The 21,210-nt window shown below is 45.4% G+C and overlaps 2 protein-coding genes across 2 annotated transcripts; both read left to right on the forward strand.

Moving 5' to 3' along the window:
* Window positions 1-1,474: 1,474 nt before the first annotated feature.
* Window positions 1,475-13,914, forward strand: LOC110470835 (ovomucoid). The gene is made up of 9 exons (XM_021530774.2): window positions 1,475-1,505; window positions 8,619-8,742; window positions 9,710-9,729; window positions 10,492-10,628; window positions 11,114-11,171; window positions 11,445-11,581; window positions 12,126-12,186; window positions 13,132-13,241; window positions 13,740-13,914. The coding sequence occupies exons 2-9, from the start codon at window positions 8,688-8,690 to the stop codon at window positions 13,783-13,785; spliced, it is 624 nt and encodes a 207-aa protein (XP_021386449.1). The 5' UTR covers window positions 1,475-1,505; window positions 8,619-8,687; the 3' UTR covers window positions 13,786-13,914.
* A 1,646-nt stretch (window positions 13,915-15,560) lies between these two features.
* On the forward strand, window positions 15,561-17,705 carry LOC110470836 (ovomucoid-like). The gene is made up of 4 exons (XM_077786752.1): window positions 15,561-15,694; window positions 16,529-16,551; window positions 16,976-17,100; window positions 17,517-17,705. The coding sequence occupies exons 1-4, from the start codon at window positions 15,640-15,642 to the stop codon at window positions 17,560-17,562; spliced, it is 249 nt and encodes an 82-aa protein (XP_077642878.1). The 5' UTR covers window positions 15,561-15,639; the 3' UTR covers window positions 17,563-17,705.
* The last annotated feature ends 3,505 nt before the right edge of the window (window positions 17,706-21,210 follow it).

The following is a 21,210-nucleotide window of genomic DNA, read 5'->3' on the forward strand; positions in this document are numbered from 1 at the left end:
CCTTTCCTTGAGCGTGGCTGTACCTAAACTCCCTTCAAACCCATTATCTAAAAATCTGTGCCTTTCAAAATTTTGTCTGCTGATAATTTGCCTTGGTTTAGCTATTTTTTCATGTGCTGCATTTGTTACTGAGGCATGTGGATGGGCTCAGACACTCTGTCACTCTCTTGAGGGATGCTGGAGAGTGACAAGGCTCATCCCACTGATTTTTAAATATTCATTTCAGAAGAATATTTAAACTATTTTTAAAGCATTTTTATAACCATATGTTCCTCAAAAAAAAAAAAAAAAAAATCCAGAAATAATTATTCAAACTCATTGTATCAATTGCACCATCCTATTTAACTGACAGTTGGCAAAGAAAATAGTTTGGGAACTTAAAAGATTTCTTTGGACCTCTGTGTTTAAAAAAATATATAGCCCTGTTATGCACCCATTTCATCCATCAATATGTTCACACTCAGACATGTTCATTCTCTGGCTGCAATTTAATGTTTGATACAGTTTTATTTGATTCTTTGCCATGCCCTGGGCTCTAGTTTCGTGCTCTCCACGGATCAACGAGTAGAGAGGCAAAAAGCAGAGAGCAGCAGTGGAAGGAGCTTCTCTCCAGCTGGCAGATGTCCACACAACCCAGGAGGGGTTTCCACATTTCCACCAGCTGAGGTGAGGCCCCGTGATTTTAAACATAACATGAAACTGCAAAGAATGAGTGTGCTGCTTCCTGCCTGTTTTTCATGCCTAGAAGTAAAATGTTAATTTTGTTCGAGCCCCCTGAAGGATGAGGAATGTTTGGATGCATTGCTTTGAGCTCTTTCTTGCATTCCCTTTAAAGCTGGGCTGCAGCCCGTGCCCCAGGGCCATTGCTGAGGATGGCCAGTCAGGGCCCCCTGACCAAGTGCTGGAGCAGATCTGTGGCACAGATGGTTCCACTTACACCAGTGAATGTGGGATCTGTGCCTATAAAGTGTCATTCCAATGGAAGGAATATGCTTTCTGAGTGACAGTTCCCTAGCCCCTGGCCTCTCCTTGTGCTTTTCCAATTTATCCTCCTTTTCTCCGTCTCCACTTGCTGTTTTTGCTTGGGGGTAAATCATGAAGATTTAGCTGAGAAAAAAAAAAATAGCTGAAAAAAGTATCTGGGGTGGAAATTCAAATGATGCAGCACATTCAAATGGGAGATAGGTTTATAATAGTCAGAGACAGTAAAACCACTTCATTGTTGGTGATTAACTGGGGTGATCTCTCCATCACTTGCCTCATTTGGGAGTTTCGTGTACATTTCCAGCACTCGTGTCCCTTTGGGAAAATGGCCACACCGAGTCTCTAATGGCAGACTTTCCCTTCCCCAGAGAACGTGGGGCACTCAGGGCCTTGGGAAGAGCAGTTTCCCCAGTGACTAAGAAGGAAGGCACAGGAAGGAGCAGCCTGAACTCCCATTGCTCTCCGTGGCAGCATCCCAAGCGGTGTCAGCCGGATGCTGAGCAGGCAGCGCAGGGTTGGACGTAAGTGATGCACACACCTTCTGTTGACATTTTATTTGGCAGTGATTTAACACGAGCTTTCTAATATTGCTGTTCTCCACAGGCTGCATTCCAAAGTAGGAAGGGAAGGAGGGCAAAATGATGCAAAATATGAGACAAGTAGGAGAAATATTTCTTTGCTATAGAAGCATTCACAAACAACCTCCACTGACAGCAGCAGGAAAGTGCAGAATAACATGTTTCAAGACCAGAAAAGGAGGCACACAAAGCCTTTGCAGAGATCAATCATTCAGTTCTCCTGGGAGAAGAATGTTTTGTCAGATTGCAAATGGGGCAGTGCCCAAACCATGGGATGTAGGGGCCCTATGATCATGTATAATACAGCAGTTGCCATGCATATATAACTTACTAAGTAAATACCTGTTTATTTTGGGTTACTTTTCTACTGCAATAGTTCAGAGAGGGTAGAATTCCTGCTGTCTACCTCAGTTTTACTATAAAACAGTAAAATCCTGTAATTGGACATCCTGTGCCCTTCTGTCAGCACCAACTGCGTTTCACCCATGTCCAGATGCAAAGAATCAGTCAGTGGTCTCATTAAAGCTCAGCTTTGCAGAATAAATGAAATTGTTGCCCTTTCTTCTGATGTTAATAATGAAGATGTGTTCAGTGGTTAGGATGCTAATAGTCCTTCAGCAATAGAAATTCTTTCCATCCAGTTCAGCCTCTCCCAGCCAAGTGCTGAAGCTATGGCACCGTGATATATCCTGCCTCTCACCCTCTCCTCCCTGCTGTTCCCACCAGGAAGAGCAGTGAATTTTCATTCTGAGCCTATTGCACCTACCTCTTGTTGCTGCTTTATTTACAAGATCATTCTTAAATACCAAACTCTCATTTATCCCATATCCCAAGGGCTCCTGGTTTTATTCCCATACAGGAAAGCAAGCACCTTCACTTGTCTTTTCCAAACAGTATTCCTTATATGCATTTTTGCTGGTTTGTTGGTTGATAAGATGAGACCTGGGGGCATGTTTTTGTTTGGTGCTCTGCTTGCTTCTGTTCTGCATCATCCTGTGGTTTCACATGGAAAAGGAGTTTTGCATGGGGATGTGATCCCCTGATTTTTTCTTGGGGCAGAGTGATGCCTGCAGGTAACAGTGGCTGTCCTGATTGCTTCCACATGGGATTTGTGCAGGGGAACATACCCTTGAAATGTTTATCTAACTTTACCTCCCCTTTACAACAATTCCTCTGCTACATGTCACTGTCTGTATATAAACTTCTTCCCCCCTGGTTCCCCCAAGTTGGGCAGAGCCTCAGCCCACCCTGTTCTGAGCTCACATGAAGCAAATCCCAGACCTGGACCCAAAGGGCACAGTTACAGACTTATGGATGATTGCAGACATGGTGCTGGTCCAAAAGCCCTGAGTCTAAGGCTTTGGCCATTTACCCAGGGAAATTCTCCCTTGGTTACCTCCTTCTCTGTGCAAAGCTTAGGAAAGTCACTCCTTCTGGACTCTGATCAATTGCATTTACAGCCAGACCTGCCCAATTCCCCAAATTGTGTGTTACTTCCAAGAGGAAGGAGATGTAAACATTGAAGGTTAATTACCCTCTTGTCAAGAACACTTTGTGATCTATAGACATATCTGTCAATCTTACAAAACAGAACTGAGGGGAGTGAGCACTGGAGGCATGTCCCCACGATAAATTAATGAGACTTGGCAGCTCAGTGTGAAGAGATGATCCCTGTGCTTCGTGTGAGACAATAACCTGGCTCCCCAGCCAGCCTGGCCGCAGGTTCTGTGCTGCAGTCACATCCGGGATGGTTATCCCTCTGTAAACAAACTCTGCAATGCAGCTGTCCAGGGATCAAACCATCTTCCTTGAGGCTTTCACTTTCCTCTCTGCTGCTCAATGTGCAGCAAGTGCTCATCTCAACCACACTAGATCACTTTTCCCAGCCCTGCCTGTCAGTCAGTTAAAATATCTTAGTCCTGCTCTCTGCCTCTGTGGCTGTGACACTCCTTGGTGGGACACAGCCACAGTCCCCCTGCTCTGTGCTATTCTGGTGATGTGAGGGCTGCTACATGACTGGTAGTTTGAAAATGTGTTCAACTATTCCCCTGGTTTATATAACCTCAAAGCAATTTGCTTTCATAGCTGAACATGCTTATTCGTTCTATTTTAACTGTGCGTTGAGCTATAAATAATGTCTCATTGCAGATAAGAATCTATTGAATTTTATTATTTGTTATTCTACCTTTGGAAGATTTTCTCCTGCAGGAGACTTTCCCAGCCTGGCAGTGAAGTTGCCTGATTGACTCCGTCCTGCCAGGCAGCCATGAATGGTGTCAGCCCCAGGTCAGCTGCCACTTCCCTGCAGCCACCTCCTCATTGCTCCTGCCTGGGCTGTGGCAAAGATGAGACGAGTGCTCAGTGAGGCAGAGCTGAGATCACTGAAGTGTTAGGGAAACTGATTAAAGCAATGATTTCCTGTTCCTCTGATCAGCTGCAGGTTAATACCTCTGTGTTACCTCCAGCCCACCTTCCCTGCAGTGCATTCACTTCCAAGAGCAATAACCTGGGTCAGTGTCCAGCCAAATTGTGTTGGTTGCTGCCTCCTTTTTCTGATGTTCATTGTAGCTTTGTGCTGCTTCCTCATGAGTGACTCCTGCCTCTGCAATGGAGCCCTGGCCTGACATCCTTATCACCCAAAAACTTCTCAGAGCTGGAGCAGAGGACAGGCTGGGGAGGTGAAGGGTGGAGCTGTGTCCTCAGAGCTGCTGCTGCTGCTGACACCCAGGTCTGGTCCAGGCTGCAGCACAGCAGGGAAGTGCATGATATTTTGGCAGCTGATTTTCTGTGGTGCAGATAACTTTTCTTGAGATTCAAATGCTGATGCTCTTCTGGAGAAGGGTTGTGGTGGCAAAGTGCTGGGCTCATGCAGAAGTGAGGAGACTTTGAAATCATTGGGAGCTAATAACATATTAAAATTTGGATGGTTTATTGTGTGGCTTTATTTTAAGAATTATTATAATTACAATTTCTGATGTACATGGTACTGATCACCCCCTGTAATAACATTCTGGGAGCTCTTTGTAGAGCTTACCTGTGACCCTTTAGTAAAGGCTGGAGGAAAATTCTGAGAAGACTCTCCTGGGTCATAGAGTAATGTGATTTATTTTATTAATAACAACTATTTATAGGAGAGAGAATTATATAAGTACAATATAAATAAACTAATTCAAGTTGTAAGAGCTCTCCAGAGGTCTCTGGCTCAAGCCTTGATCAAAGCAAGGCCAAAGTCAAAGGCAGGTCAGGATGCCCAAGCCTTTCTTTTTTCAGTTGTGTTTTCAATAGCACTGAGGAAAGACATGCATGGCCTCTCTGCTTTCTGTGCTTGATCATCCTCATGACAAGGAATAATTCCTCACATTCATTCAGAATTTAATCCTTTTGCCATACAGCTTAGAGAAGGCTCTGGCTCTGCCTTATCTCTAACCCCACCAGGGAGCTGCAGACAGCAAGGTGATCCCCAGGACCATCAATTCTCCAGGATGAAGAAGCCCAGCTCCTTCAGCTTTCCTGGAATGCCCTGTGCCCCTGTCGCTGGGTAACCTGCCTGCCTCTGCTGGATTTGTTCCCATGTGTCAACATCTGCCCTTGTAGTGGGGCCAAACACATTTAATTCATTGCATAAGTAATGTGAAACCATGTTAGCCTTCACCTGCAGGGTACAAAGTTCTGCACATGGTCTTATTAGCTCAGGAAAACATCCACTGGCATTACCTGGATCAAGTTCTATTTAATAAGTTCTTAAACACATGGATATGTTTTGATAGGGAGATGTTTTTAATCATATCAGTGATTTTGTTTGCTTTATTGCTCAGTTCAAGTGAGGCCTTCAAGCACTGGGTAAGAGGCAAAGCTTCCATTTGTGCTGGACTGGTTTCTCCAGGCATGTGGCTCAGTGCAAGCAGTTATTTGCCACACTGTGGCCAAAAGAAAGCCAGAGATGAAAACTGCAGCCTGAAATGTGTTTAGCAGGAATTTTGCAGAGATTAGAGGCATTTTCATGAAAGAGCTGCAACCTGTGGGCATTTCCCACTTTTACAGCAGTTATTTGTTAATTGAATAATGTGACAAACCCCAGGAGTGTTTAGAAAAGTGTATTAAATGATTTGCCATTTATTTATCAATGTGTTATTTATGCTGAGAAGTTGCATATCTGCTAAGAAAATTCTTCACCCTCAGTTTTGATTCTTTCAGAGAATATGAAATCGATACTGAAAAAAAAACCTGTAATGGGAAATGTAAAACAAGAAATTACACGAGTAAATCAGAGAGGATGTTGTATAATCCTGCCCTGGTGTCAGCATACAGACTTCATGGTGCTCAGGACCATAACAGGCAGCACCCTGAGGTGTGGCACTGCCTTTGCTTACCTGCGGATTAAAGATTCATAGAATTTTTGGGTTTGGAGGAGACCTTAAAGATAATTTTGGTCCAACCCCTCTGCCATAGGCAGGGACATCTTCCACTATCCCAGCTTGCTCCAATCTCTGCCCAGCCTGGCCTTGCAGACTTCCAGGGATGGGGCAGCCTCAGCTTCCTCTGTGCCAGGACCTCCCAGTAAGGAATTTCTCCCTAATACTTAATCTAAATCTAGCCTCTTTCTGCTTAAAGTCTTTCCAGTCCCCCTTGTCCTATCACTTCATAGCTCTTGTCCAAAGTCCATCTCCAGCTCTCTTGTAGGCTCTCTGCCCTCATGCTGGCTGCTGCACACAGAGGATTTTCCTTTAGCCAAATGGTCATTAGCCATATGCTGCATCTGACTTTGAGGATTAGGAGACCATAATGAAGTGGATTACAGCAGATCAGTGGCAGGATTGCAAACCAAATCCTGTTTCTAACTGTTCTTCCAGGAGCAGCTAAGGCCTGAGCGACCTGTCCTGCAGCATGAGTTTAGCCAGCTGTGGGATTTTTCCACGCTGTTATCAGAGCTGGGATAATCTGGAGCTGCAGCCCTGGGTGGGGAGGCTGTGGATGCTGAATGGCTGCAGGCTGTGCAAGTGTCTGAAACCTGGGGACTTCTGGGTGTCTCTTCTGTGGCTCGTCCAGGGGGTACCTGAGGGGCTCAGGTGTTCCCCAGTCACCATTTAATTATTGCAGACTTGTGTCTCCCTGAAGTGTCTGTAGGTGAGAGAGAGAAAGAAAGATCTGCTGCACATCCAACAGGCATTGTGGTCAGAGAAAATCTGAGTTGCCTGGGGCCAGTGCCAGACGTAGTGCTGAACCCAGGAGTTGAAGTGGAAAAATTTTCTCTGGTGTAACACGAGCCAGACTTCGGCAGGAAGCTGCTCTCCACTCATCAGGAGAGGTTGGTCTTGCCCAAAGGACAGCACTGTCCAGGGGTGGGACTGCAAAGGCTGGTGAGGATGATTTGGAGAGGTCTTGGCTGGAGGAGGCAGTGGCCAAGTCCATATTTAACCCAGAAAGATGGAGTACCTCCAACTCTGCAGAGCCTGCACAGGTAAAAGCAGCAGCTGTGACACGTAGGGAGCAGCTCCTGTAACTCCTGCACATGCTCAGGGAAAAGTGTTTGGCTTCCAGAGATGCTGTTCACAAGACACATCAGGGCAATATATCCTGAAGATGTGCCAAATCTGTCTGAAATATTCATGCATGCTCCCTGTAATTTATAGAAACAATCACAGCAGCATAATTATTTCAATGCTTCTCCCTGTGAAGAATCTCATCTCTTGGATGTGAAAATGTGACCTGCATATCCACACAGCCGTGCTGTGGCCTTCTGGGCATGACAGGAGAGATGATTCCATGCACTATCCAATATATCCATGTAAGGATCAAAATATACCCTTCAGACTCCTGTGGTGGATCAGACAATAACACATTTGCTTGGGGTGAATTTCAATTATTTCAGATGAATTTCATTTGTCTAATGGGTGGTGCCTGGTTCATTAAAGACAGCAACTATAAAGCACCTTTTGCTCTGCACCTCCCATAGTTCTGAAGTCTACCCTGAGCACAATGCTCAGCTCCAATGACCCCCCAAAAAACCCCCCAGTACCCTTGCCATTTTGAACCTGTGAAAGGGATGAGGAACAGGTTACAGGCAGAACCCACTCCTGCAATATTAAAGCTACTAAAACAGCAGAGATACAGACCTGCTCCTAGGCAGGAGCAATTTGGAGATGACACAAAGGCTGGTGGTGTGAGACAGACAGGGAAATGGGGACAGATTCTATATTTTAAGTATCATTTTCTAAAATATCTGTAAGAGGAAAGGACCCACTGTACTTTCAGGCATAGCTGGTGCAATGTAAATAGGTTCCCAAACCTTCAGTGTCTTTTGTTCTTTAGATGGCTTGGCAGAGCACTCTGAATCCGTGTGTTTAACTGGGACTGGGTCTGTAAATAAGTGCTCCCTGTTGCTAAGGTTCAAGTGACATTTTTAGTGCCATTTGACAGATTTTTAACCTGCTTTCAAGTCTTCTACTGAGCTCCTCTATACCCAGGCAGTGAAAATGTAAAAGACTTGGCTTTACTCAAACTAGTGCTAAAAACATTTGGATTCACAGGTTGGACACAGTCCTGCCAGACTTGTCTGACGAAGCTTAACTGGTGCTGCTGATGGCAAAGCCATACCTGACCTGTGTTTGTACCTAGAAGTGATTATCTGGGAATTTGGGAAGAAAAACCCACCCAAAACCAGAAAGGAAAGCAGAGACTCAGCCTGATCTGCAGGCAGGGTGGGACTGCATCCTGCCTAAGCTGCTCCCTGATGGGAGATGTTGTTCTGCAAGAGACAAAGTCCTGCTCTTTACTCCCCTCAATATTTTGTGCTCCTTATATTTCCACTAGAATCCCAAAGAGGTTTCTTTTGTCCCAAAGGCTGTTTGCTTTTGACCACTCAGAACTTGTGATACTTGTCTTGATCTATTAACCAGGTGTCCAGCCAAAATCAATTGCCCAGCAGACGCAGACCATTACCCGAAAAGTCAAGACCTCCATAAATATCACCGGCCTCATTGTGCTGGTGACAGATTCTGCAGGTTGTTTTATGTTACAGTTGAACAGTTTAGACATTGCATTTGTATATATTTGCAGGCAGCCCTGAGGGAGCATCTCGTGAGCAGAGTGGGAGCTGGCAGCCTGCAGACTCCAGACACCTCCACCATGAGCACGGCGGGGCTTGTGGTGCTCCTCTCCTTCGCGCTTTGCTGCGTCCCAGGTGAGTGACTCTCCCGGTGTCTGAGTCAAAAAGATTAAGACAAAAGGATAAGACAGAGGATTCAAAGAGAGAAAATCTCCTTCCGAGGGCTCTGCTGCCTCGGTTGGCATCGTGCAGGTTGTAGGAGTGTATTTCAGCATAGTCCTCAATGGCTCGCTGCTGTAGCTGAATGTTTGTCATAAATATAAGTAACAGCAAGTGGAGTTGTGTGCTGGCAACTCGTGCTGTTACACTTTGTACACTGATGTTCTCACACCATTACACTGCTTAGACTTGTACAATTACAGCAAAATGGATGAATACTTGAAATAAGGCCATGAGAAGGGGGTCAGACCTCCAGTAACTAGTAAGGAAAATATTGTAATGGCACAAGCAAGTTCTCTGCAGGACCCTGGCAAATTTCCTGTAATGCTCTTTCTGCTAATGGAACAGCAAGAGATGAAAACAAGCCAGACTCTGATGTTCTCACTGCATAGTCACAACTGATGAAATTACAAAGCCAAAGACATTTTTTTCACATTCGCTTTCTTTCAAATGCATATTTCTGTCAACAGATGTTGTATGTATTTGCTTATCCTGTAGGTGACTATTTGCATTTGTCTCTGTTGATTCAGGTGTATTTTCAAATACACAACAGCAGTGCTTTAGGGTCAAAACGGATATGTAAAAAGATAACGAAGGAAAAGCTCTTCTGTTTTCAATTAATAAATCTACATGTCTAACAACAAAAAAAGAACAAAGCTATTCAAAAAGGTGTTTCATCACAGCCAGCAATAAGAAATGCTATTGTACTTATCAACATAAAGAAAAAGAATCATACATAGTTTATTTAGTTCAGAAAACAATCACTGGAAATCATTCAGCTTGGTTCTGCACACAGGAATTTTATATCCATATTTCCAGCTTCAATTGAGGTCTTATCATAGTGGCTTTTGTTCATTCTTTCTGCCTCTCTTTTCTTTTCCAGATACTGCCTTTGGGGTTGAGGTAAGTGGAAGATTTCTTTCTGTCACCTTTCTCGAGCATGTGGCCTGATAATGACATAACCAAAGGAATGAGAAAAACCTCCAGCCTGCAGGTGCTCAGCTGTTTTTCACCTAAGTGTGACACTTGGGTCACTGTAATCAGGTTCTACAGTGTAAAACATTAAATTATACTGCCCTTGGCTGTTGTATGTTAATAATGTTTTAGTGGTAATGATACAATGTTTTTGGATTAATTGATTTTTCAGCAACTTTAGACTGGTCTAAGCTTTAAGCTGGAAAAATATAGCTGGTTCTAAACTGAAGCAATAGACTGGTATCAGAACCCACCTGAGGGCAACCTACTGAAAGACTAAAGTACTCTGAGCTGATCCAGCTTCTTCACAGGTCATTAGTCTTGGTCCTCTGAAATAAAACATGATCATTGTATTGAAAATGAAAAAGTAAAACCAGAAGTACAGTAGAGAGGCCACAAGAATAGAAGAACTAGGAACCAATGGAGAGCCTTTATGAAATCATGTCAAGTGAGCATGAGAGACCAGCACTGGTTTATCCCAACCAATGGGATGCATGGGTTTAGCTCTTCCCTCCTCCTCCTCTTCTCCTGCTCTGTGGGATCATCTCTGCAGGATGGAGCTGATGGACCCACGGCAGAAGTTTGTGCTGTGGCAGTGAGGACTGGATGTACCAGCTCAGTGTCCCCCACAAGATGAGACCTGTGAACGCCACAGGTCTTCTGAGCCTGTTGCTGTGATTCCTCTGGCAGGTGGACTGCAGCACATATCCCAACACCACAAATGAGGAGGGCAGAGAGGTGCTGGTCTGCAGCACGGCCGTCAGCTCCATCTGCGGTTCCGACGGCGTCACCTACGGCAACGAGTGCCAGCTCTGTGCCTACAACGCGTATGTTCTGTGTGGGGACGGCGTGGGGACAGTGTGGGGACCCCAGGCAGCACAGCTAGAGCTCCTGGCAGCACCATGGCTCACCAATCAGTGCTCTGTCCCCTGTCAATTCCTTCAAAATGAGCTTGGCTATCACGGCACAGCGCTCAGGCAGAGCTTCAGTCACTGTGTCTTTCTTTTGCTTCTGTAATTTATTCAGGTTTCTTCTTTTCTGTCTCGAGGAGTGGTCAGGTGATGGCTTTGAGAGCATATCTCATCACAGCAAAAGAATGGAGATGCTCTGCTCAAGGCTGCCCAAAATGGTCCTAAAGCTTCCCAGGGTTTTACATCCCTGCCAGCTACTCAACTGGTCAGGGAGAGTGGCACTACCTTCTCAAATATAAAAGAAGCCTGACCAAGAAAGAGTCAGCTTTCTCTTGTATTAATTCTAGGATGTAGCAAGACATCTTTGCTGAATTTCCTAACATTTGTCTTTCCCTCTGCAGAGAATATGGAACCAATGTCAGCAAAGACCACGATGGAGAATGCAAGGAAGTTGCCCCTGTAAGTTAAACCAAGGGCAAAACAAAGGGTATGTCCTGCTTCTGAGTGGCCAAAGGTGCTTATTGAAATAATTCAAACCCCAAACAAGAGTACAGATGAGATGCCAGAATCTTGCACTTGTCTCCTCCAAGTGAACTGTTATCATAGTGACTGACAGAAAAGCTTTTCTCCTGCCGTGGTGGTGTCCTGTGTGGCCAGGCAGATGCACTCACCAGACCTACTTGTGTGCTGTAAGCAAGGCCTTCACCAGGGACCTGTTTGTTCCCTCACCAGGTGGATTGCAGCAGGTACCCCAACACAACCAGTGAGGAGGGCAAAGTGGTGCTGCTCTGCAACAAAGACATCAGCCCTGTCTGCGGGACCGACTGGGTCACCTACGACAACGAGTGCCTGCTCTGCGCCCGGAGCCTGTGAGTACTGAGCACAGCAACAGGGCCTGGTGCTCCTGGACCTGCTCTTTAGGATAGCAGGACTTCCTCCAAGGCCTTTTTTGTGAGGTGCTTAGACTTTGACCCTCCTCAAGACGGAGCCTTTCAAAATCCTGACTAAACCTTCTTTTCCTCTGTGATTAGGAGGCAAGCTCTGCCTTTGGTCTAGACAGAGAAGTAGAGGGCTGGCTGGGAGTCTCACCCAGGACAGGATGGTTCTCTTAACTAAGTTAAAAGGGTCTCTGTGGCAGATGCTGCCTTGCAGAGGACAACAATTAACCCAGGGGGCATTGAGATTATCACACAGCCTCTCTCCTCATCCACCCTGAGCCCTGTCCCTCACATCTTGCTATAAACCAGCTCTCTGGCAGGCAGTGATGCCACCTGAACTGGTCCCTGGAGCTACATGGGCACTGCCTAAGCTGGATGCCTCCTGTATCCCATACATTGTGCCTGAGGCTGCTCAGAATTCCTGTGTGATAGGGGTTCAGCACAGCTCCCTAATGCAGCTCTCTTCCCTTCCCAGAGAGGCTGGAAGCAGTGTTGCCAAGAAGGCTGATGGTGAATGCAAGAAGGAAACTGTCACAGTAAGTGAATTGGGTGATCAGGGGCTGGGTTTTGGTCCTGCTGCTGTCAGGAAAAACACTGCCAGTGTCTGCAGCAGCCCCCAGACCAGCAGTGTCCTGCAGAAGTGAAACAGCTGCTGTGCTGCAGAACGAGATTTGCTTTCTCTACACGTAATAAACGTTACTCGTGTGAATGCCAGGAAAGGAGCAGGTGACTGCTCAGGAAGGAACGAGTAAAAGGATAGAAGAAATAATCCATCAGGGCAGAAGTGTGGATAAGAACAGAGAATGGCTTTTGTGGTCAGCCCAATGGTCCTTCTAGCCCGTGGCAACTTGGTGCAGGGGCTGTGAGCATTGTGTAGGACAGAGTGAGAGTGCAGAATGTAAAGAGTGATTTCTACCCTAGGTGTGATTCCTGTGTAGTCAGTAAGCCTTGAGAGATTTCTCCTCCATGAAATTCCTCAGCCTCTTCCTGCACCCAGACACATTTTTATCTCCACAATGCTCCTCAGCAGGTGTAGCACCCATTTCTCCAGGAAACAGAATCCCACTCCTGCAGTATCCAGCTACATGCTGATCTGCCAGTTTTAAGACTCCAGGAGGGACCTTTACAGAGGATCAGCACTCCATTTCTCCAGACACCAGTGTTTTTCCATTTAATTTCCTGGCCAGCTTGGGAACACAGAGCAAGGCACCTTCACCGAGTGAACTGCTGCTGCTTGGAAATGCTGTGACCAGGTTATGATATACATCTCTTCAAACAGGAAATTATGATCTATTTTTATATTATTAAATTCTCCTGGCATAGGAGAAACTGACACCTTTGTTTATATCAGATGTGCAAGGAAGTTAATTACTTTTAGTAAGATTGGTATCACCAGCACTACAGCTCTAGCTCAGGGTTCAAACCCTTGTGTTACTGACTCCTTCACATCAGACTCTTTGATTTTTATTTATTTTTTACAGGTTGACTGCAGTGACCATCCCAAACCTGTCTGCTCACTTGCCTACATGCCTCTCTGTGGCTCTGACAACACAACATACAACAATAAGTGCGCCTTCTGCAACGCAGTCATGTATGTACAAATATGAGTGATGTTTTGTGTTATCAGTTGCCCCCTGTGGGCACAAGTTTGCACAGTTACTGCTTTTTTGTTTGCTAGATAATGTTGATTAGGGATTTGGGGCAGGAGGGAATGCCAGCCACCGTGTCAAGCATTCATTTCTTTTTTTCATTAGAGCATAAAAAAAGCTACGGCTGCTTTGTTAGTGTGAATGGTTTGAAGACCATTTAATCTTAATGGAATTTTTCTTGCATGTTGCAAAGGAAATGAAATTCCTTTCCTATTGAAATTCCACTATAGTTTCCCCACAGATATTTTTAGTCTTAGGAATGGGGTAAATTGTTTCACTCATGTCTTAATAATCCAATAGCAAATGGGATTATGGGTCTGCTAGTTCCTTGGCTCTGGGGCAGGATCCCATCTGACACCATCTCTAGGAGCCATCAAAAAGACAGATTATAGCAGGCAGGACTCTGTGTTTAATTCATTCTTTCCCCTCCTTGCTTTCAGGGACAGCAATGGGACTATCACTTTAAACCATTTTGGGAAATGCTGAGTATCAGTGCCAAGAGAATTCACCACAGGGTCCCCACTGGAAAATCCCAGATAAAGATGTCACCTCAGTTCATCTCACCCCCTGGGGAACTCAGCTCACTCCCGATTTTCTTTCTCAATAAACTAAATCAGCAACATTTCCCTGTCTTCTTTCATGTGTTGTCTCATGAAACATTGTCACGATTTGTTGAATGATGATACCGGGCAGAATAAGTTACGTGCCCAAAGCTCTGGGACAGAACAAGAACAACATCTTGCTCCCCTCCCTCTCATAAAAGTCAGAAAATGAAATACAGATGCTCAAAGCCCAGAGCTGTGTGTCTTTGCACATAAATGAGGCGTCCCTGCGTTAGTGCTCAGCCCCTTTCATGCTGGACATTGGAAAGGGCTGAAGGGGTGGCACAGGAGGGTCTCTCCTAAGGTGTTCCTGGTGCATTTTCCTTGTCAGTAAAACCCAGTCACACCTTGGTGTCACTGCCCAGAGCTGATCCCTGGTCCTCACCTGAAGTGTTGCTCTCTCAAGGACGCTCTGTTGGCAAAGCCCATATTTCTCAGACATGTGCATTGTTTCTGTCCATTTGTCTAAGTCCTCCAACTGACTTATTACCAGATTCTTCTCATCTTGGAGCCGTCCTTTAACACCCTTCAAGTGTTTTGAGATTAATGCCTTCCTAGGTGTGGTGCCTACTCCTGCCTACTTGTCTTCTCTCAGTCTTCAATTACACAATGTTCTTTGCCAGCCCAAGGAGTATTTCAGCAGTGTTTCAAAACCCAAGGACAAAGTTTCCTTCTGTTTCTTGAGAGTGTGACCTGTCATTGGCGTATTGTGCATGAAATTTATTTTGCTTTTGTCTTCTGTTTGAGTATTGAATTGGGTTTTGGTTTTTTTCTTTTTGGATCCACACAAGAGAGGCATAAATAAATTGGGCTTATCCCTTCTAAAAAGTAATATCTCCCACATGCATTTCTTCTGGGAATCAAAATGAGAGGGGTGCTTGTTCTCCTTGATGGAGATTGCCCCAAAAAGCAATGCTTTGGTGGTAAAACAAAGGATTTATGTAGAGATGGGCAGATGGATGAAGTAGTGATTTCCAGATTGGGTTCAGCTTTTCTAGGATCCATGCTGTGGTCTCAAATCATTCTGTCATCATCATACTAAAAGTCTATTACTGCAAAGCTAATGGCTTTTAGGGGGAACAACAATTGTAAATTTTTTTTTTTTGCATGGTCTCATAAAAGTTTCTCCATCCCTTGTCATTTCTTAGGACTCCCTTCAGTGTCTGGGACACTCTTGCTTGCCTTCCTGGTTCATTGTTTTCCTGCTTTCACTATAACTTAGTGATGTTTTACTTGGGTGAAGCACAAAAATAAAAGGAGAGGTTTTCTGCTACAGAAGTATTTCATTCAATGTTTTTCTTGAGAAAAAGCACTGCACAAAAATAGGCAGTGATAGGTGAACACAGAGAAAATCTGACAGCACTTTGTACAGTGGCTCTTTTGCCTGCAGGAATTCTCTGTGGTCCTTCAGAAGGAAACTGTCACATATTTCACTTAAAATAACGACGCAGAGGGTGTATCTCACACATCTCAACTTCTCGTGACTCCCGTTGATGAAGAAACACCATTCTTGGCTTACAGAACAGCTTACCTCTACTGATATTAGCACTGAGACAAAAGGCTGGAAATGTTGCTCCAGGATAAGGGTGGATAAGGCAAATATGAACATGCACAAACACACACACACCCCCAGTGGTGCAGGCGTACATATAAGCGTGGTTGCCACCTGAGGACAGAATCCAGGCTGTGGTTCCTGAGCAAAAGCCAAGCTCTGCTGCTCACAGCTCATCCAGCCACCATGAAGATCACGGGGGTGCTGCTTCTGTTCTCTCTGGCCCTTTTCTGCATCTCAGGTGAGTGGCTCCACTGCCTCCTGCTCCGCCTTGGAGTAAGCGCTGGCTGTCTTCAAAACCACAAAAAAACATCCTCAGACTGGAAAGAGCTCCATTCTGCAAGGACTTATTTACTCCTAGAAAGATAGTGTTGAAAAGACTTGACATCAGAGACTATCACTTATGGGGTAATATTTTAGCAACAGAACTGAGTGGGTAAGAACAACTGTGGGAACAGCTCTACTCTCAGTGCTAGTTTATGCATAATGAAAGAAGTGACATGTACGTGGTGCAACCCGGAGACTCAGACAACCAGTATTTAACCTCTGAAATGTTGCAGGAACACAAATAATTTTACTGAATGAAAGTGAACATTTCTTGTAGTCACCCTGAACCGAGGTGCAGTTTGAGAGCCTGAACTGCTGTAGAAGCTTTGTAAATTCACCTCTCACTAAATACTATTCTTATTTTAAAATAATATTGGCAATGCATATAAGATGCTTTCTCCGTGTACTTGTCTGCTTTATGTCCCTGTTTGCCTCAATAATTTGCTTTGCTTTGAGCTCATGTCCTGTTCCATCCTTTGAACCATAGAAAATGCCTTTCTCTTCTTTTATTTTACACAGCTTTTCCCATTTTGACTGTAACTCTTATTAAAAAAAATGCTACAGAATCAACATACAGTATGGCACAACATTTTGCCTGAAATTCCTTTTGTCTAAGAATAATTTGCTAACACACAGGGAGTTGGAGGATATGTATTCAGGGCATGCGTTCTCAGATTTTAACAGAATCCATGAATTGCATTTGTAACATATTTCGTTTGTTCTTTTTTTTTTTTTTTTTTTTTTTTAGTTCCAGCTACTGATGCTCTGCAGGTAAGGGACAAATTTTTCTATTCTCCATCTTTTCTTTCCTTAAAGCAGTTTCTGTATAAATCTTTACTAATCACATCACGACGGAGCCTTTCGAAATCCTGAGGCACCCAGCTGCCTGAGCAATATTTGCCACAGATATTATCGGGTGAAATTGCCATTTTCATCTGGTGACAGTTTCAACAAGCAGGGCAGTATTCAGTTCATGTCCAAGTTGTTGTCAAAGTTGCTGCAGCATCCTTTGCAGTGGTTACAGAGGCTCTGCATGGCTGGAGGCAGCACTCCCCTGCATCCTCCCTGTCCCTGGGCTCTTCCTCAGCCTCTGCTCCTGGGCAGTTAGGGGGCAGATCAAGGGGTGTGTGAGGCCTCCTAATGTCACCTTTCTCGCCCAGCTTTGGTTGACAGCTCTTTTTTTTTGTGAATACAGGCTGCATCCGTCTACTGCAGGGACCAGAAGGGTCTCAGGGATATGTGTTCCATGGAGTATGTCCCCCACTGCGGGTCTGATGGTGTCACCTACCCCAACAAATGCACGTTCTGCAATGCCTTCCTGTACGTATGGAATAAATCTCTTCACCTACTATGTGGTGAATTAACTTAGCTTAAACTGGCTAATCAGTCTTGGAGACAGGTTGGAGAAGTAAAATTCTTTTATTTCATTTGTTTTTTCTCTCACCAGCAAGGGTAATTTTTTTTTTTTATTGGGAGAGCCTGCTAGGAACTTCTTTCTTTCAGATGTAAAGAGACAATGGAGTGTTCTCTGTTTTCCTCTTAAGTGATTTGCAAAAGAGCTTTCTCTCAGCAAACAAAGCCTGTTTCCTACAGACTATTTAGTCTTTCGAAATAAGAAATTTTCTTGTCAATAATAAAAGTAAATATGTGGAAGAGAGTTCATAAGTCCCTCTGTGGTGCAGAGGGACAGACCAACAAATGTTCTGTCTCTGAGGTACTGATTTCTTTCTCTGCAGGAGAAGCCGTGGAGGTCTTGGCTTGAGATCTCTTAATGCATGTTAAGTTCTCGACTGGATTCAGCTGAGAAAGAACACCCCTCCCTGGCAATGCTCCCCATGGCAGATGACTTCCTAAACCCTCGACCTGACCCTTGAAAACCTCCTATCAATCGTGAAACCTCTGATAATAAAAAAAAAGACCCAGCATTTATGTCATCCTTTAGTCTCATTTTTGGTTTTACCTAATATGTTGCATGATTATACCACTGCCACAACCCTGGGGTGTGGGAATTAATGGGCAAATTGCAGGGTGAGGGAGAATGGTGTTCTGAGCTACAAAAATATCAAGCCCAACCACAAAAGCAAAATGGGCAGCTTTTGTGGGCTGACTTCATCTGACTTTCCAAAAGAAAGCCCAGGCTGGAGATGCAGCCTGGTGCTCCTGCCCATTTACTGCTCTGAGGGGATCTGAATCGCTCTCTGCCTGGCTGAGAGGAGCTGCCTCCCTCCCCAGGTGCTGCTAACAAACACCTGCAGCCTCGCCCAGCCTCACTCTGTGGCCTGGCAGCACGAAGGGGCCCCGGGCAAACCTGAACATTAACATCATTAGAGCCAGTCCCCAGACTTGTAATTGAGGTGTTCTGGCATTGTTCTGTCACACAGAAGGGGTCTTGCTGGCACAGTGAGCTGCTCACCCCTGTTTCAGTTTCCAGGGTTATCCCCAATTTCTTACACCTGCAAGAGAATATGTGAGGGAGGTCACGTTCCAAGCTGCCTGCACCTCGCAAGCAGGATTGAAAACCCACCTCCAGGTGAGAGGAGGCCTTTTGCAATCTGCTTTGCTCCCCAGAGCAATGTGCCAGGGTGTTTTCTCTGGGCTGCCCGTGTTGGTTCATTGCTGAGGGGCATTGCAGGAAACCCGTGGGCAGGCAGTGCTAACAGAGCCGATGTCCAGGGGATGCTGGCAACCACTGCCACAGCCCATCCGGGCACCTCACCCATCACTTAGCTGCTGGTTGAAGGTAATTACCTTGACTGTTGCTTGTAGAGGATCCTTTGAGATTCTCCGGCCTCTGGAAATCTCGGCTGATGAAAGGAAAGGCTCAGAGTCACAGTGTTAATTTATTATTCATTAGCAGCGAGGCGCTGCCGTGCCCGTGCTGTAGAGGCAGCAGTCTCACAGTCAAATAGTTAATGATCTTAAGTGACAATGTGTCACTTCCTAGAGACTGCGGAGAGAAGCTCTCTAAAAGGAGACTATTTATTTCCAAAAGACATGACTCTCTGCAGCCATTTAGTGCCAAGTCCCTTCCTGGGGCTGGAGTGTCCCTCCGGTGAGGGGGAGGTCTGTGTGTGGGATGGCTTTTCAGTGTCTGATGCCATTTCTGGGGACCAGGATAAATTGAGGCTCTGGGGGGCAGTGCTGGGGGTGTGGGGCACATTCAGTCTCCTTCTTCTCCCTCTCTGCTGAGTGTGGGAGCCAGGGTAGGAGAGCACCAGCTGCAGCAGTTATTTTTTTTCCTTGAGCAGCAGCAGGGAGGATGAGGATGGCCCTCAGGAGCCGCGATGCCTTGGAGACAAGCAGAGCTCCTGATCATGCTGGAGATCCCAGTGATGCTCAGAGGGACTCTTGACAGGGGCATGTCTGCCAATCAGGAAAATCCAGCAGGCAATTAGGGGGAAATTGTGAGTAGAAATGATAAATCCTCTGTGGTTGCTCAGGAGTGACCAAGGGCAGAACAGAACTCCAGTAGAATCCCCAGTCTCTTGCCCCAGCAGCTCATCCTGGATGCTCCTTAGGATGGAGAGGAAGAGAATTCTCCTTTATGAGCACCTCGTTGGAAATAATTTTTTTTATTGCTTCTCAATAAAATCCTGCCACAGCAGCACAAATCCTCTCACCATTACTAATCTAACTCTCCCTCCAGGAAATTCAAGGTAGGAAACATTGTCTGCCTGCCAAGGTATTTTATGGTACAATTCTTTGAGCAGTACCTCAGCACTTTATGTCATTATCTGATGTTTTGGATTCAGGAAATGCCATTCAATTACCCCACAACCTGATTAACATATTGCATGTACTTATTCTGTTTTCTTTATTTTATATTGTTCCTTCTATTTTTGTGCATTGTTCAACTTGTTGCTGGCCAAAATATACCTCAGGCCAGTCTAGACCTTTCTGTTAATGCAATTTCTCTCTGTGGCTTCATTCAGGAGAAATGGTTTGTTACTGCATTCTTTCTTGATGTGGAGAAAAATAAAATTATGTTTGAAAAGTGAATTAATTGTGGGTGTCTTGGGAGGCTGGCTGTATCAGAGCTATTGCAGCGAGGCAGAGCTGAGATTCACTGAGGGATTGGGATCCTCAGCCTTATGCTGTTAGCATGCAGCTTCCAGACAGTCAAATTATTCCAGACACCCTTGCCTGTGACATCATCTATGCTTAAAAGACTGGGGATATTCAGGCAGCAATCAGATAGCTGAACTACGAGGAGAAATAATAGGTGAGTGCGGCTTAGAGCAGGGGCTCTGCCGGCTGTAAATTGAATTTCTGCTCGGATAGAAGATCCAGCTCTGCCCCCGTGTGCAGAGGTGCGGGAACAGCAGCTGGCCGGGAGCGGCTGCGCCCATCCCCGCCCGGCGCTCGCTCCTCCTGCCCCGCTGCGGCGGGGCCCCTTTGTTCTCCCACCCGTGACAACATCTTGCGTGCACACATCCACCCCGTATTTAGTAATAATAATAATAATAATAATAAAGACAGCAGCCAAAAGACTATGGCAAGTTTTAAACCAAAGCAGGGAGCATCATCTGTGAAGAATTTTTTAGGTTGTGGTAGGTTATGGATTTACTTGAGGTAGGAAGTCTCAAGACCAGAGGAAAATCTTCCTCACTGCTATGGGAAAAAATACTGCTGGAGTAGAAACTCAGAGTTATTGGAAATTTACCTTAATACAAGAGGACCCGTCATATGATGGCCAATATTTATCCCATTCATGAGGCCATAACCTTCCTGAATGTTTGCCCTCTAGGAGTCTGAAATAGAAGGAAGCATTTTATTTAAGGGTTTTATTTAAGCTTCTATATGGATCTTGTATCTGTAGTAACATTAAAACAATCCCAAAGTCACTTTACTGAGCCCTCCATCGTATTTCTGAACCTCAGAATCACAGGATAGTTTGGGTTGGAAGTGATCTCTGGAGATCATCTAGTCCAAACCCACACCAAAGCAGGGACACCTGGAGCAGGTGACACAGGAACATGTCCAAGTGGGTTTAGGATGACTCCAGACAGAGACTCCATGACCTCCCTGGGCAGCTGTCCCAGTGCTCTGCAACTCTCAGTGGAAAGAAGTTTCTCCTCCTGTTGAGGTGGAACTTGTTGTGTTTTAGTTCATGGGCACTGCTCCTTGTCCTGTCACTGGGCACCTCTGAGAACAGCCTGGCACCATCACACACATCCCAGGGGGTTGGGCAGGTGGCTTCACTTTGCCCTTCCCATTTGCAGCAGGTGTTTGCCACTTTCCAAGGCTCACTGTTTGTGAGTACTGCTGTTTTTCACTGCTCCTCGTGCCTGTTTTCAGTCCATCCACTCTCCTGTGATTACTGCTGTCCCATTCCCTCTGTTTCCTCTTAATGGGGCTCCTTGTGCAATCCCCTGTCACACCTGTGCCAGCAGCTCTCCTGCCCTGCCCTGGACACTGCTTTGTCTCCCA

Source organism: Lonchura striata, chromosome 15 (assembly GCF_046129695.1).
Source record: "Lonchura striata isolate bLonStr1 chromosome 15, bLonStr1.mat, whole genome shotgun sequence".
NCBI lineage: Eukaryota > Metazoa > Chordata > Aves > Passeriformes > Estrildidae > Lonchura > Lonchura striata.

Excerpts from the sequence above, each read along its gene's own strand:
- LOC110470835 (XM_021530774.2), top strand. The coding sequence starts at position 8,688 with ATGAGCACGGCGGGGCTTGTGGTGCTCCTCTCCTTCGCGCTTTGCTGC. Across the intron at positions 9,730-10,491 it reads ATACTGCCTTTGGGGTTGAG|GTGGACTGCAGCACATATCC; the intron begins GTAAGTGGAAGA and ends TTCCTCTGGCAG. Across the intron at positions 11,582-12,125 it reads CTGCTCTGCGCCCGGAGCCT|AGAGGCTGGAAGCAGTGTTG; the intron begins GTGAGTACTGAG and ends TTCCCTTCCCAG.
- LOC110470836 (XM_077786752.1), top strand. The coding sequence starts at position 15,640 with ATGAAGATCACGGGGGTGCTGCTTCTGTTCTCTCTGGCCCTTTTCTGC. Across the intron at positions 16,552-16,975 it reads CAGCTACTGATGCTCTGCAG|GCTGCATCCGTCTACTGCAG; the intron begins GTAAGGGACAAA and ends TTGTGAATACAG. Across the intron at positions 17,101-17,516 it reads ACGTTCTGCAATGCCTTCCT|GAGAAGCCGTGGAGGTCTTG; the intron begins GTACGTATGGAA and ends CTTTCTCTGCAG.